Genomic DNA, 16,713 nt, shown 5'->3' with positions numbered 1-16,713 from the left:
CTGGATTACAAAGATGACGATAGGAAAGAGATTTGTTTCCCTTCTCGCACACTCAGCAATGCCGAGGCCCAAAAGAGCGCGGCGGAGTCGGGAACAGCACTTCCCACGTGGGACTCCAATGCAACACAGATGTGAAGCAGAAACAGAAAAATAATAATAATAATAATAATAATTCCATCTCCAACATTGAGCGCACGAAGTGAAACGTGCTTGAAGATCAGCGCCGTTTTGAGAGTTGTGCTTCACTTGCGCGCCGCATGTTTACACTCGCTGTGCTTTTGCCCCGCGCACATTCCACAACAGGAGAAAAGAAAGACTTTTTCTTCCGTCCTGCATTGTGATGGCGCTCATGGCCGATTCATGCTTGTTTCCATGGCGAAGCGGGGACCTCCGTGAGTGCTCCCAAAGTAAATCTCCACTTTGGAGGGAGGGGGGGTTTGCTAATGTGTGCTAATGCTAATACTAGGGTCAGACTGAAAAGGAAAAAAAAAAAGGAAAATATACAATGTCAATAAAGTCCTTTTAGGAGAAAGAAAATTGTAGCTTTTTTTTTTTTTTTTTCTTTGGAAAAAATATTTCAACTTTCTTGAAAAAAAAAAAAAAAAAAAAAGAGTACAGTTTATTTTGTGTGTGGGGGGGCGGGGGCTACAACTATTGTCTTAGGACTACAACGTCTTGGAATTTTTTTTAATTCCTTTGCATAACATTATTATTTAAAAATAAATAACATTTCCTGTAAGAGTAGTTTATTTCTTAGAGAAAAACTACAACTTTTTTTTGGGGGAAAGAAAACCCGTCTGAAAGATAACTTTTTTTTCTCTTGGGAAAAAAAAAAACATTGAAAAAAGAAAAACAAAACTACTTTCCGTAAGATTGCAACTTTTTTACGCCTTGAAAAAAAAGCTCATTTTCTTGAACAAAAAATAACTAAATTACAGAAGATTGGAGCTTATTTTCTTGAAAAAAAAAAAAAAGTTACATTTCCTTAAAAAAATAATTCTTTAAGTGTACGTTTTTTCCCCATTATTGTTATTCCCGTAACGCTGCACATTTTTTTTTTTTTTTTTTTTTTTAACAATTCGCAAATTCCGATATATTTGATACGGTATCTTTACATTGCTCACCGATTCCAACGTCAAACTGTTCCGCTGATTCAGGACATCTTGAGAACTATTCCGACTCCCCAATTTCCCAAAACCGTTCTGAGATCTTTTCCATACTGCATCGACCTCCCCCCCCCCCCCCTCCCACCTTTCTCGACCTATTCAAAGCATTCCACGTCGCACGTTCTACATTTTAACAATTCAATTCATTCCGCAGCATTTCGATTCAACTTTTCAGCATTCACATGCTACGTCCACACAAATTGCATTCTCTACTTGTAATGTTTTTTTCTTTTCAGTGTCCCAAATACTGGTTAGTAGTGAGGAGGGGGGGGGGCGTGTAGTTGGAGAAGGGGGGGGGCTAGTAGGTTACTCACGGTCAACTGTCAGTGCATTCAATGCTTTCCCCTCACCCGTGTTCACATCCAGCTCCACATTGAATCTAGACGATAAGAAGCTAACTCCTCCTAGTGTGGTCAAAGTATTAATCGTCACACCCCACAAGTGGGAGGGCGTCCACAGCCCTAAAAAGCCCCCAGACCGGCTGAGCGTCGCCCGCCCCCTGCCCTCGCCCTCGGCCATGCGGTGGCTCGTCTTCGTGGTTCTGTCTTACCTGGACAGAGAGCTGGCGGTCCGCGCCGCCGTCAGCCCGAGCCGAGGGAGGCCGCCGGAGCGCGGGCGCGGCGGGGCGGCGGGGGACGCGCCTTTCGCGCGCGCGGAGTCGGAGGCCGAGAGGAGGGGGCCCGGGGGTCCCCCGGAGGCGAGGACCAGATCCAAAAGAGGCTTCACGTATCCCGGGACGCTGTGGTGTGGCGCTGGAAACATGGCTGACCATGACGAGCAGTTAGGTAAGACCACGTACTACTTTACTTACATTTGACACACACAAATAATATCTTCCAACAAAAATAAACTCATCATATTTCTCAATATCAAATTATGAACGAAGGATCTTTTCTAAATGTATTGATAGCCTGTCTGCCATTAATAAATGGTTCCTTAATGCTTTGTCAGAGAAAAGTGGAAGTGCATTTCTTTTTTTTTAATTTTTTTTTTTTTTTTTACGTCTTACACCACTCCTTTTACCTTAGACAACTGTTCGCAAACTTTTTACTCCAAAAACCAGCCCCCCAAAAATAATTGGCTCCCAAGTACCACTGTAATGACAACGTTAAAATACAGGAGCATACCCGGCCTAAATACAACCCCAATTCCAATGAAGTTGGGACGTTGTGCTAAGCCAATAAAAACAGAATTCAATGATTTGCAAACCATGTTCAACCTATATTTAACTGGTTGGTTTTAGCAAATAATCCTTAGAATTTTATGGCTGCAGCACGTTCCAAAAAAGCTGGGACAGAGTCATGTTTACCACTGTGTTACATCACCTTTACTTTGAACAACATCCAATAAACGTCTGGGAACTGAGGACATTCATTCTTGAAGCTTTGGAGGTGGAATTCTTTCCCGTTCTCGCTCGATGTCCAGCTTCAGCTGTTCAAGAGTCCGGGGTCTCCGTTGTCGTATTTTACGCTTCATAATGCATAATTCGAGTACCCGCACTCTTTTACGACGAAGCCACGCTGTTGTAACACGTGCAGAATGTGGTGTGGCATTGTCTTGCTGAAGTAAGCGGGGGCGTCCATGAAAAAGCCGTTGCTTGGATGGCAGCATGTGTTTCTCCAAAACCTGTATGTACCTTTGAGCATGAATGGTGCCTTCACTGATGTGTAAGTTACCCATGCCATTGGCACTAACACACCCCCATACCATCACAGATGCTGGCTTTTGAACTTTGCGTCCATAACGGTCCGGATGGTTCTTTTCCTCTTTGGCCCGGAGGACACGACGTCCACAATTTCCAAAAACAATTAGGAATGTGGACTCGTCGGACCACAGAACACTTTTCCTCGGTCCATCTTAGATGAGCTCGGGCCCAGAGAAGCCGGCGGCGTTTCTGGGTGTTGTCGAGAAATGGCTTTTGCTTTGCATTGTAGAGTTTCAAGTTGCACTTACGGATGTAGCGCCCGACTGTATTTACCGACATTGGTTTTCTGAAGTGTTCCTGAGGCGACGTGGTGAGATCCTTCACTCATTGAGGTCGGTTTTTGATGCAGAGCCGCCCGAGGGATCGAAGGTCACGGGCATTCCGTGTTGGTTTTCGGCCTCGCCGCGTACATGCAGTGATTTCTCCAGATTCTCTGAACATTTTGAGGATACTATGGAGCGTAGATGATGAAATCCCTAAATTCCTTGCAATTGTACGTTGACTATTGTTGGACTATTTTCTCACGCACTTGTTCACAAAGAGGTGAACCTCGCCTCATCTTTCCTTGCAATTGAGGGAAGCTCCTTTTCCACCCAATCACGGCACCCACCTGTTCCCAATGAGCCTGTTCACCTGTGGGATGTTCCAAACGGGTGTTTGTTGAGCATTCCTCCACTTTCTCAGTCTTTTTTGGGAACGTGTTGCAGCCATAAAAGTCTAAGTTCATGATTATTATCAGCTGTATTTTGCAACTCTGGCTGCATTTCTTGTCGTCTTTTTAGGGGAATTTGAGGAGACGGACCGCTGCTGCCGCACACACGACCACTGTCCCCACGTCATCCACGCCTTCTCCTCCAAATACGGCTACGCCAATTTCAAGTGGTACTCCATCTGTCACTGTGACTGCGACGAGGCGTGAGTCCAGAAGAAAAAAAAAAAAAACCTTACAGCACCGAAAAGCATGAAATAAAATCAAATCAAGCATGACGAGGAGTCATACCGTCACAGTTGTTATGTCACGATAGTCTAACCGAGGCAGGGGTGGGAAAACCTTTTGGCTCAGGGTCCACATTGACTTTTAAAATTTGACAGACGGGCCAAAGCAGGACCAGATGCTTACATATCAAAAATAAACAAAACAAACAAACAAGGCATTGTAGTGTTAATAGTTTGATTTCCTTTGAATGGGAACAGTGTTGTTTTGTTGATCACCTCTTTTGCCAGTGCCTAAAAGTCTGGTGATAGTTTTGTTGTGGCAATTCTCAGAAGTCATCCGAGGTGTTCATCGCTCAGCTGGGATCCGTACTCATCCGGTTTGAGAGTTGAAGTTCTCTTTTAAGACAGCATCGCATTTGGGATTTGCAGCTCCTGTAGCGCTGCTTCACGGTCTTGTGTGACTGAATCTTGGATGGCAGTTTGTCAGATAAAGATGTTTTGCAATTTTAACCGCTGAGCCGTAGCCATCAGTTCCTGTGTTGATTGGCGGTGAGCATAATCAGCATGCGTGGTCGAAAAGTGACAGCTGATGTCATATTCCCCTAAAACCGCAATGGTTTCTTAACAAATTAGACACAGCATTTGATCTACGGGCCGTAATTTGCCCACCTCGGGTCTAAGCCCAACTTAGTGCCATTTACTTTTTTCTACTTCAATTGTCTGCTTCAAGCACAAATAAATCTGTCTATTCTCATGAGATTTGTCCGCCTCGAACCAGCAACCAGCGACCTGGCAACCCTGAACAGGATAAGAAACCGAAAGCACGTCGTCCGCCTCACGTCAGCAGGGATAGGCTCCAGCTCCTCGCGACACCCAAAACGGATTGCGAGTCATCATTTCCGTGTCCCGCTCCACAGGTTGAGAGGTTGCCTGCGCCGAGTCAACGACACGTCCTCCAGGGTGGTCGGGCAGGCGTTCTTCAACGTGATCGGCGCGCCTTGCTTTGACTTCGTCTTCGAGGAGCAGTGTGCAGAGCGCCACTGGTACGGATTGTAAGTATATTTTGCTCGAATTGGACTTCCACCACATGCTCTTCCCGCATTCCACGTTCACGTAGCCTTTCCTTCCAACGGCACCAGGTGCAAACGGTACGAGAAGCTGCCCGTTGCCGTGGTAAAAGAGGCTATCCCGTACGACTACGGCGGCATCGCCGTCATTGACGTGTTGACCAGAGCTCCTCCCGAGAGGAAGGATGACAACAAGCAGGAGAGCGCAACGCAAGCCACCTTGTATGGCCCCGAGGGCCCTTCCCTCGGTAACATGGTCAGCGCCGCCGAGGACTTCATCAAGGTGCTCGCCACAGTCTCCTCCACATCCACCGCCGACTCCGACAAAGACTCGCAAAGCTCGGAGATGAAAAAGAAGAAGAAAGACAACGCCAAGAAGAAGAAGAAGAAGAAGAAGAAGAAACGGGGAAAAGGGTGGAAAAGAAAGCAGAAAGAAGTTCAAGTCCAAGAAAGAGGAACAGTTTCACCTTCAGGAGGAAAAACACAACGAGAAGACGTCCCTGTGACTAACTTCATCACCGACCACCAGACGGGCACACAAAGACTGAGTGAGGGTCAAACAGGGCCTTCCAATGACATCATGAAGGATGAACCACTGACGGAGACTGCCAAGTCTACTCTGACACCCGGAGAAACCAGTTCTCCTTCTCGGTCTCCACCAAGGAAGGGAAGGAACAAGGAGAAGGTACCCTTGACTTCCCCAGAGGAGATTTCCCAACTTGCAGTCGACTCTACTGACAACTTTCCTGGTGTACTGAAGTCACAACAACACCCTGTTGAGGAGATCCCTCAACCTGACGTTGATTCAACGGAGAACCTAAGTGTCATTCCCACCCCAATGTCGCTAAAACGCACTGCTAAGATCTTTCAACCTGTGGTTGACTACATCGACACTCTCAGTGTCACAACTTCTATGGCAGCAGAAGAAACTGGTCCAACTCCTGGGTCTCTGTCAAAAACACGGCCACCAAGGAAGGGCAGACGAAAGGAGAAGGCACTTGCGACATCCCCTGAGGAGATCCCTCAATTTGCGGCAGACTCCGCAGAGAACCCAAGTGCCACTTCGATCCCCACCATAGTGACATCACAACAACATCCTAACAAACAGATCCCTCAGCCTGCACCGGATTTCATCGACAACCTCAGTGTCACAACACCTCAGACACCAGAAGAAATAAGCCCTCCTGGTGGGTCTCCGTCGAAACACAGGCGACCGAGGCAGGGCAAGAGAAAGGAGAAAGAACTTGTGACCTCTCCAAAGGAGATCCCTCGACCCGCAGTCAACACCACCGACAACCTTCATGCCATTGTGACCTCGCAACTCGAACGTCAACGCCTTGGAGAGATCTTTCGACCTAGTGTAGACTCGGCCGCCAACAGTATAATAATCCTGGCATCCCAACCCGGACGAAAGCACCCTGATGAGGAGATCCCGCAATCTGTGATAGAGTCCATCGCCACTTCCATCCCCGCCATCGGTATCTCTCAACATGTAGTCGACTCCACCGGCAACCTGAGCGCCACTTCCATCCCGACGTCACAACGCAAACAACAACGCCCTGTTGAGGGACGACCTGTCCTCGGCCCTCCAGGCACCCCCAACGTCACAAGAAACCAATCGCAAGAGAAAGGAGACAAGAAGGGCAGGAAGAAAAAGAGGAAAGTGCGGCTGGATTCAGGCGCTCAAAGCACAACGCCGGGGCTCACCGCTAATCTCGCTCAAAGTCCGGACTTCGTTACAGCCGGGGTTCTGAAAGTTAGCGTTCCGAAGAGACAACGGTCCAGAGAAGGGGGTCGGAGGAATAAAAGGACGAAAGCAACTTCGGAAAATGCGCTGTTGAAAAGTCTCACGACAACCACACCACCTGACCCAGTAACTGGCGACACGAGGAGAACCAAGCCCAAGAAGCCGGGGAGGAAAGCTACGTCCACCGACATTCAACGTGGACTTTCGATTTCAGAAGTCCCGGGTTTGACGTTGACACCCGCCCCTGCCAAGGAGAGAGTCGGACAGTCGAGAAGCACTTTGCCCCCCACCCTGAAAATGAGCGCCATGCAGCGGTCGATGGAGAGAGCGAGAGAGCAGTTTGCCCGGAAGAAGGGAAGAAAAGCTGCTCTGGTCATCAGACCACATTGACACTTGCCGTTTAGCTGACTTTGCTGATGGATGACGTTAAGGCCAACGGGATCATCTTTTGAAGCGTCAATATTGAAAAATCAAAGAAATGGACAACAAATCATATTTGATTGTATTGTGATGCTCATATATTGTATTTGTGCGTGCTGTGAATAAAGCTGACCAGTAAGTACAACTGGTGCTTCCGTTTAGGTTTTATCGTTGTTGCTTTCATACTTGATGTAATGAATTTAAAAAAGAAAAGAAAAAGACTGAATGAAGTGAAACATCTAAATTCGACTGGATTCATTGAGATTTTTTTTGAAGCAAATCCAAATCTAAACCTTTTGGGGCATCTCTGGCAGGACAAACCCAAACACAAAAAGTGTTCATCTTCGTTTTCAGTTCAGGTCAGGTCGGCGGTTAGCCAATCGCTTTCTGCTATCCGCGCCGTTTATGGTACTGTTTACAAATGAAAGGGTCTATAGTTCATTGTGTGAGGAATCGACGGCACGAAAGCATGGAAACTGGGACTGGGGCTGGGGCATACCCGCGACACCCGAGCAAGGCAGCTGTGGCCTCAAAAGGCGCATTACTCTCTCTTTCCTCTAACCTCATTTTTTTTCCCCCCAAGTAAATGCACGCAGAGATGGCGAGACCATTTTAATGAACTGGGCTCTTTTGTTCCAGCCGGACCCTGACCTTGCGCTCGCCACCCTCCGTGTGATTTGGAGGAGAGGTCACATTCCCCAAACAGATTTAGCGTCTTACTTTCTCCTTCTAACATCCTGGCAAAGACGCCCGACCGAATCCAGCCGCTCAGCTGACTCTCACATGCCTGCCTAAGACTTATCACACATGAACCATCTGTCTGTCATGTCACCTCCGCAATTAGCAGCAGTGAGGCGAGGCTAGCGGATTTAGCATGGGGTGATCTTCTGTGCAAAAGTCTCTCATAATCAATTTTGGAGTGTTTTTTTTTTTTGTGAGACACCCAAGCGTTCAAAGTAGCTTTGGCACAACAAAGGAACAAAGGCATTTATTATTTTTTTTTAAGAGCGAGCAGAGGAATTTCTATTCCAACATCGTGCCAGAATTTGGTAGGCAAGCAAATAAGCAGCCAACGATCCGAAAAATGTCTGACTCATTTGAAATGCTGTGCAATGCTGTAGGAGGGGCTAATTTGCAATTCCAGTGGGTGCTAACTGCCAAACACGGCCAGCCTTTTTTTCCACCACTGCGCCATTTGCTGGTTCCATTCCGGGTCACTGGCCCCACTTGGCCACAATGCAAGTGGACTGTAACGCCCAAAAAGCGAAATCTACTTTTTTGGTCTTCATTTGGATTCGCACCAAACTTGAAGCGATTCTTCCTAGGTTAACTAACCGAACTGACAAATTCACTGAAAAACTGACTGTACAACTAACTAATAAAACCAACCAGCTAACCACATGACAGACCAACCAAGTAACTAACTAAAGAAACAGCAAAGCAACACCCAAGTAACTAAACAACCAACTGTCCAACAAAACAACAGACTAACCAACCAACAAACCAACCGGGCAAATAACTAAACAAACAACGGACCGACCAACAACCAATCAAGGAACCAACTGACTGACAGATCAACCAATAAATTAACCAGCAAACTGACAACCCAATGAAACAAACAACGGATCGACCAACCAGCCAATCAACCAACTGACCAACCTTAACTTAAGACTGCGGTTTCCGTAGCATAGTTCTGTTTTTTTTACAGCGCGGCCCACCGACTGACAGACCCCAAAATACATCGACTAAGTACCCAACTGACTAGTAGTAACCAACTAGTAAAATACTTGACCAACGAACTGACTGAACGTCCAACAAACGAACCGACCAAGTAACCAAACAAACTGACGACCGACCGATTAATCACCCAACCAACGACACACACGGTTCAGTCGTATTTACCTTTTTCGAACATTTGCATTGAATCTTTAATAACCGTTTGTTTTTAAACAGTTACGTATTCTTGTACAATTGTCATTTCATGCTTATGCGCAATACACTTGAATCACTTGAATACACTTTAATTACACATCATGAATATAAATAGTCGATTGCAATTCACGACAATTATTTGATGGCATGATTTTAATTACAATCATTTGATGAAATGAATACAATGACCGTCTTAGTAGTCAGCATCTCAACTCAACTTTAAAAACAGCCCCAGTTGGAAACGACGCATAAAAAGCACCAAAGGATGTCAAACTGTTTAACATTAAAGCAACAAAACAAGTTCAATAAAAACTAAATAATAAAAAGGTGTAAAATTGTCTATTTACAACAAATGAATGAGATCAATTTATACAAAAATCAATAAATTAATTCATTCTACAAATCTCAGAAATAACATTCAAAATGTATTTAGAATTTCTAATTTCATGCTCATTAAGAATATTAATATTTTATATTGACAATAAAGTCATATTTTAAAAATGCCAGAAATAAAAAGGTTTATTTTAATGATCGGTCCTCATTTCTTAAATTCATTAACCAATCAATTTAAAAAAAAAAACATGGTAAATGTAGATGTCAAATTGTTTAAGATATTTCATAATTTACAATGAATCAATTAACAACTTTAATGAGATAAAGGCAAGGGCAAATGTGTTTGTATACTTGAATCCCATTCACAACGGAAAGCAGATTTGTTGTGTTTATGCAGGAAAAGAATAAAACTTAAGAAAGCACGAAATGGACAAACAAGGAATAACTACATTTGAGTTCCTGACAGAAAAAAAAAAAAAAAAAAAAAAAAAGCTAAATGAATCGAACTTGATGTCAATATTTTCAAACTGACCTCAAGGCTGACTTTGGAGAGACGACGTTCGAGCAGGCATTTGTACTCCTTTTCAAATAAACGCCCGCTACTTCCCGCTGTTGAGTCAACGCAGTGAACCCTCCGGACTGCTACTCGGAGGACCGCGGCACGTACAAAACGGAACATTCATACCACGAAAACATCTATATTAGAACACTCACGCGTGAATCTTGATGTCATATTTGCACAGCAGTCACGACATTTATTTTAACCAACGACAGCTGACCAGCAGGTGGCAGTCTACGGGACGGCACGCAAGCGTCCGCTGTCGTAACTGATGCTTAACTTGAACTTTTTGAAGAGTTGCTGATGAGCAACTTTGACGCCGAGACTCGAGAAAAGAAGCTTTTGACTCGCTTTCCACCGTAGCGACTGATGCAAAAGTTGGAATCAAGACGGACGCATATTGAAAATCATTTTGACTTGCTGCGCTGTTGGGAAACTTTGTCATCAAGACTTGAGCGTTTTGAAAACACCTTTTGACCGATTTCGAGCCTTATTTCAACATCACGCCTATCAAAGAAAGACCCGTTTGAGTAGCTGTCCGTTGCGGTGACCACTTTTTGTGAGAGCAATAGTATTAATTCATAATAATAAAACTAAGGAGCAAAGTCATTGTGCTGTGCCTTCAGTACGTTTCGTGCACTTTATTTATCTACAACTCCCCCCCCCCTCCCCCCAATGAGGCCTCATAAAGCTATCAACGTGTGTCATTAACAAAGATACAGCATGCTTGACAGCCTTTTTTGTGCTCATCAGTGGAGGGAAGTGACTTATCTACATGACAGAAAAGATAACAACAACGGGGGAAAAAAACGACAGACATCGAACGCACCATTCTGCTCAATGTTGACATTTTCTGTGGTTTTTATTCAGCAGTCAGTACATTTCTGCTTTTTGACATTTTTCAAACTGCAAATGATATTTACTTTTAGCTTCATGATGCGATTAAGTGTAAAAATGAGGACCTTTTTTTTTTGTTGCTGGAGATGACCTCGGGTGGGCTACATCAACTGCTCCACGGGTCGCATCTGAACATCTCCAACCTGGAAACAACAACAACAAGAGAAAAAGATGAGATATGTGAAGGTTTATCTCCTTCCGTGATGCTTAAAGGAGTGAAGGTCACGCACGCACGCACGCACACACCTGCACGTGTGGAGGGGCGCTGAGGACGTAAATGACTGCATCAGCAACATCTTTGGCCTCCAGTGGCTGTAAAAGGAACAATCGTGTCAAATGCGACATGAAGGTCCAGAGGTCCCCCTGAGATACCACGGCCCAGAGTATCCCAGGACTTTTTTTTTTTGCTTTGACTTGCGAGCGACAACTTTGAGATACGAGTGCCGTACGGTGGCAGTGAACTCAACTCAACACACAGCCGAGGTTTACTGTCAAACTGAACTTACGACGACGAAAATTCCACGTTATGTATATGCTTTGCTTTCGATAAGTCCATTTAGCTTTGTGCTAACAAACAATGCAAAACGGCATCGACACGCTAACGAACAGCATCGGCATCGTGGCGTTGCAACCCTTCAAACGACGGAGATTTGAACACAAATGGTGACGCGACACATGTAGACAAGCAATACGATAATACTCACAGGTATACATTTCTTTATCCTCGGCAAAGAATGGCTTCCTCAGGAGTTTTGACCGCCTGAGCGTATAGCGCATCTGCACGTTCGTATTACATTGCCCCCATTTGGCCAAGCCGCCCACACCAGGAGCAGCAGCACCAAGGTCAATTGAATTGAAGCAAAAAAATAAATAAATAAAATAAATGCATCCAAAGCTGCTTATTTATATTCTATTCAGTTATGTCATTACTGTTTGTTTTTATGACGTAAAATACAATAAGAGTGTCATTTCTGTTTTTACTTCAAAACGTGTTTGTATTTTTTTTTTTTTTTAGGAGCCTGGAATAGAATAATGGCAGCTCCATTCATTTCAATGGGACCTCCATTCACCGGGTTTTTCACATTTTTGGTTTGCAACACATAGCAGAAAAATAAATCACAGCGCCAGCTCGTAAGTGGGGAAAAAGAAAACTTGGGGCACACCTGAACATGTAAATAACAACGCTACCTTATATTTGGAGTAAGCGGCCGCTGCTTTTTCAGTGTCGCCGTTGTTGAGCCGAAGAGAAAATTCAGTTTCTACGAGACCAGGAGAAATACACTGAAAAAGAGAAACAAGCGACTGTCACCCAGACGACATTCGATTACAATCAAATCGTTTTATATTGTTAATATTCTTATTGCTTATTTTTAAAGCTTTTGTCAGGCTCTCATTGAAAAAAACTGGTTTTGCCATTAATACGTTCCAGCCCCCCCCCCCCAAAAAAAATAATATTGTAATGTTTTTGTAATTTAATAAACGTATAGTGACGGCGGACGACTGGTTAGCAAATCTGCCTCACAGTTCTGAGGACGCGGGTTCAATCCCCGGCCCCGCCTGCGTGGAGTTTGCATGTTCTCCCGGCGCCTGCGTGGCTTTTCTCCGGGCACCCTGGTCTCCTCCCACATCCCCAAAACATGCGTGCTAGGTGAATTGAAGACTCTAAATTGCCCGTAGGCGTGAATGCTTGTTTGTTTATGTGTGCCCTGCGATTGGCTGGCGACCATTTCAGGGTGTATACCCCGCCTCTCGCCCTGAAGATAGCTGGCATAGGCTCCAGCGCGCCCGCGACCCTAGTGAGGAGAAGCGGAATAGATACATAAGAGATGCTAATCGTTAGCCCGTCTTAGCCGTTCCGATAATGTGTTACCATTTAGCTAGCGGAAGTAGTTGTGCACTTTGCTCCTTCCTTCCCTTTCCTGCGTTTCTTTCTTCAGGCCAATTTTGAGTCAAAGAGGCCAAAAGTGGCGGAAAACGCGCGCGAGCGCGTTCGTGTCCTACCGAGGCTCTGATGTGGGTGCGCGCCTCCCGCAGTTCCCGCCTCAGGGCTTCCGTCAGCGCCGTCACCGCAAACTTGGTGGCGCTGTAGAAGTGCACGTCGGCGCTGTGAATCATACGGTGGCCGCCCATGCTGCAACGCAAGTGACGCATTTGTGGGCGCGAACACGTGAGGATGTCGTCATCATCAAAACGCAGTACATGCGGGTTTGGTGATGGAGGGAGATCACAAGTAGGTAGTTCATTAGTTCATAACAAAAACGGTTATGACAATGTGTTGGAATCAAAACATAAAAGTCACGCAATTGATGCATTATGAAGGATGAAAACAAAATGAACGTACCATTGAAAAATGTTTTGCAAGAATCTATCATTTCAATTCAAACCTAAAATTACATTCAGAAAAAATATGTCTACCATGGAAAAAACATTTTATAATATAATGTCAAATTTAAATGTAAGTAAATAATTTGAAGGAACAAAAAACGTATTACAATGGGAACATGTTTCGCAATGTAATCAAAATTAATTGTAGATTATTATTTTATTTTTTTTAGTCTAGTGGGAAAACATTTTTAATTTAAAGTAAAACAAAAATTTTAACACATGAAATGTTCTGGCACGTATTTTAAATAATAATAATATATTCTGATAGAATCATATTTCAAAGTTTATTTTAAACTGAAAAATGTAAAATTTTAAAACTGAATTCCAATTGAAAAAAATACAAATGTAATTGTATTAATAAAAGATTATAAAGGAAAAATGCTTTAGTTTGTTTTACATTTTTTTATTTAAAAATTTAAAACTGAATTCCAGAGGGCACAAATATATGAAATTTCATTTGAACACACATAAATAATAGTAAGATAATACAAAATTCCAACTGTAAAATATTATCAAATGTAATTCAAATTACAAAATAGAAAAGCTAATTACAAATATTTTTAATATAATTGAAATAAAACATAATACAACAAACTTTAATGGAAAATATTTTAAAATCCTTCTAAAAAAGGCAATCAACATGTGAAACATGTTTTAAAACTTAATTTAAATAAATAAACTAAAATAATAAATTAAATGGTGTTTGTATATTCATTAATCTATATTTTAAAAGATATTGCATTTTTTAATTAAGATTCATTTAAATACAACAAAATGTCATTCCAAGTATGCCTTGAAACAATTGCAATGAATGAACTTAAAATAAAAATGATTTCAAATTCAGTTGGCATCCCAGCACAGACGCGCGCGTGCGTGTTTGTGTGTGTGTGATGGCGCCAATTGCAGCAGTACCTGTTGATGTTGATAATGTGTCCGTCGTCCACATTTCTTTCCTTCATGGACTGATAAGCCTCTCGTGAGCATATAGACAAGGCCAGCACGTTGACCTGCATGGAAACGACCCGCGATGACACCAACGCACGGACGGGATGTCCCGGAGTCAACTTACATCCAGCATGTTCCTCCAGCCCGAGCTCTTGCCGCTCAGCAGCGGCTCCGGGTGGGCCACGCCCGCGTTGTTCACGCACACGTCCACGCCCTTGTGCTGCGCTTTGATCGCGGCGAACACGGACACCACGTCCTCCTCGCTGCTCAGGTCGCACCCGAGCGGCACCAGGACGCCCCCGAGGCCTTCGCGCCGACACTCGGCCTCCACCGACTGATGCCGGGGCGAGACGCGGGGCACGTGGTTCGGACACCATCGTAAAGTTACAACAAACCAGTCGGTAGATTTCCAAAAAGAAGTCAACACAAGTTACAAAATGGTTACAGTTTCTACAGAATAATTGTACTAGGGGATGATATTAACCCTTTTCAAAATAATCACAATCGGCCGGAGTTTTGCCAATTACGCGCAGATATACGCTTACTTTCTGATGAAACAGTAAATGCTGTTCAGTGTCGGGAGTCACTCAGAATGATGATCCCTGTGCCGCTTGTCCACTAGATGGAACTCTGACTCAATTCAGTCAATTCCCATCTTTCCTGAGACAATGACGTCCGTTTATCGCCGGTCGTTATTCAACAACAACGGCGGCTCGACGCGTTCCGTTCATGCTGCAGACGCTCCTGAGCATGATATCGCTTTGAGCAGTCCGTAAAAACTTCTTAAATCCACCACGTATACAACCAAACGGCAAACAGGAGAAAGTTATTTGATTTAAGCTTTTTGAATTATTGTATTATGAAACGATTAATTGCTAAGCAGAATTTGTTTCTGCCAAATATTGGAATCGGCATCGGCCTAACAAAAAAAATAAAAAATCCATATCGTTCAAGCCCTACATTACGTATGACAAAAAGTTTAATTTTAGAATAAGAATGTCTAAATTGTCATCGTAACAGGTACAACAAAATTCACCTAGATTATTGGGGGAAAAAATAAAAACTTTTTTCAAGCAATTTTGCATTTTCTAAAAGAAAATCATATTACAAAATTAACATTTTGTCACAAAACGGATGCTAATATTTAACAACCGAAAATATGATGTAAAAATGTTCTAATGAAAATTTAAGAATTGTACAAAATGATATGTATTTACTTAATTGTATGTTTTATATAAAAACATGTAAATTTGATACAGTCTTGACATAACATTTTCTCAAGTGAACATTTTCTCCTTTTTAAAACGTATAATACGTTATAAGAAAAGAAAAATCCTATTTGGGTTACAAAAAACGAATTTTTTTCCCCCATTGAGAAATGCAGTTTGAAATGAATTTAATTTTCAGGAGAAAATCGTTGGAATATTATTGTGAATAAACATTTTTTTTCAAAATAGAAATCGGCAAACTACGCGAAAAAGTTGCGTTTCTGGAGACACAACATTATGAGGAAAGAAGAAATGTTTTTACAATCCTGGTCCCTTTATTTTTTTGCTTACACTGGTAACTAATTAACAAGGGTCATCCATGTTCTGCGTTTTATTTTTAACCAGATGTTAATAATTGAATTAAAGTGAACAGAACTTGAACGCACCATGACAAACAACCGTGAATTTACTTTCTAGAGTATTTCATATTTAGACCTTATGCCACTTTTTCTTTCGGTCGTTTTGAAGCAATTCCAACTGTGAGCTAGCTAGCATGTACTAGCAAGCTAGCATATACTAGCAAGCTCACGTACCACGACTTTAGACGTTTTCTCGGAAAACTCCAAAATTGCCACTTTTGGGTCGAATTGTTCGAGTTGAAAAGAAAATAGATGAAAGAAAACCTTTATTTTGTCCACGTCCCTCGCGCAGCCCACCACTGTCATTCCGAAGCGGACCAACTCTTTGGCAATGGCCGCCCCGATACCGACCGAGGCTCCGGTGACCAGAGCCACTCTTCCCCGCCAACGCTCCATCACACTCGGCGTGTTTTTCGCCGAGACACGGTCTATAGACTGCGGTTAAGCAAAGGCCAACTTTCCGACTTTTTACTACTGTCGTAAACAAGTGAAGGCAGCGCGCGAGTAGCCACGCCCATTTTCTTTTATGTGACTGTGATGCATTCATGAACAGTACGAATTCTACAGGATTATTATACGTACTTCTACTTTATCACTTTTACCTTTCCTCACTTGTTCATTTGCTTAAAGGTAATGAACATAAACTTCACAGACATTCAGCTTTTCCCGCCTGTGTGGAGTTTGCATGTTCTCCCCGTGCCTGCGTGGGCTTTCTCCGGCACTCCGGTTTCCTCCCACATCCCAAAACCAATTAATTGAAGACTCTAAATTGCCCGTAGGTGTGAATGTGAGTGCGAATGTTTTTTTTTGTTTATGTGTGCCCTGCGATTGGCTGGCGACCAGTTCAGGACCTCTTGCCCGAGGTCCTGAACTGCTGGGATAGGCTCCAGCACGCCAGCGACCCGCGTGACGAGAAATGGATGGATGTTCATTTTCAGTGCGACTGGCCTCCATTATGAGCCACTTGCAAATTGTGAGTTTGTATCTTATGTCA

The 16,713-nt window shown here is 43.5% G+C and overlaps 2 protein-coding genes across 3 annotated transcripts; one reads left to right on the top strand and one right to left on the bottom strand.

Annotated features, from left to right (window-relative positions):
- Positions 1-1,521: 1,521 nt before the first annotated feature.
- On the top strand, positions 1,522-7,180 carry proca1 (protein interacting with cyclin A1). The gene is made up of 4 exons (XM_061681745.1): positions 1,522-1,951; positions 3,654-3,786; positions 4,725-4,859; positions 4,947-7,180. The coding sequence occupies exons 1-4, from the start codon at positions 1,684-1,686 to the stop codon at positions 7,009-7,011; spliced, it is 2,601 nt and encodes an 866-aa protein (XP_061537729.1). The 5' UTR covers positions 1,522-1,683; the 3' UTR covers positions 7,012-7,180.
- Positions 7,181-10,696: 3,516 nt separating this feature from the next.
- On the bottom strand, positions 10,697-16,203 carry LOC133405426 (dehydrogenase/reductase SDR family member 11-like). Of its 2 annotated transcripts, XM_061682346.1 has the most exons (7): positions 15,984-16,203; positions 14,217-14,426; positions 14,060-14,154; positions 12,764-12,893; positions 11,951-12,043; positions 11,009-11,074; positions 10,697-10,905 (listed from the first exon to the last, which is right to left on the bottom strand). In XM_061682346.1, exons 1-7 carry the CDS (start codon positions 16,113-16,115, stop codon positions 10,864-10,866), a joined length of 768 nt encoding a protein of 255 aa, XP_061538330.1. In that variant the 5' UTR covers positions 16,116-16,203; the 3' UTR covers positions 10,697-10,863. The 2 variants fall into 2 exon arrangements, with proteins under 2 accessions (XP_061538330.1, XP_061538331.1); XM_061682347.1 differs by lacking the exon at positions 11,951-12,043.
- Positions 16,204-16,713: the final 510 nt, after the last annotated feature.

Source organism: Phycodurus eques, chromosome 7 (assembly GCF_024500275.1).
Source record: "Phycodurus eques isolate BA_2022a chromosome 7, UOR_Pequ_1.1, whole genome shotgun sequence".
Lineage (NCBI taxonomy): Eukaryota > Metazoa > Chordata > Actinopteri > Syngnathiformes > Syngnathidae > Phycodurus > Phycodurus eques.
Note: the sequence above shows the minus strand (reverse complement) of the source record. Positions and strands in the feature narration are given on the sequence as shown.

Coding starts and splice junctions, on each gene's coding strand:
- LOC133405426 (XM_061682346.1), bottom strand. CDS start 16,115: ATGGAGCGTTGGCGGGGAAGAGTGGCTCTGGTCACCGGAGCCTCGGTC. Junction 14,155..14,216: donor GCTGGAGGAACATGCTGGAT/GTAAGTTGACTC, acceptor GTTTCCATGCAG/GTCAACGTGCTGGCCTTGTC. Junction 10,906..11,008: donor GCGCCCCTCCACACGTGCAG/GTGTGTGCGTGC, acceptor TGTTGTTTCCAG/GTTGGAGATGTTCAGATGCG.
- proca1 (XM_061681745.1), top strand. CDS start 1,684: ATGCGGTGGCTCGTCTTCGTGGTTCTGTCTTACCTGGACAGAGAGCTG. Junction 1,952..3,653: donor TGACCATGACGAGCAGTTAG/GTAAGACCACGT, acceptor TCGTCTTTTTAG/GGGAATTTGAGGAGACGGAC. Junction 4,860..4,946: donor GAGCGCCACTGGTACGGATT/GTAAGTATATTT, acceptor CAACGGCACCAG/GTGCAAACGGTACGAGAAGC.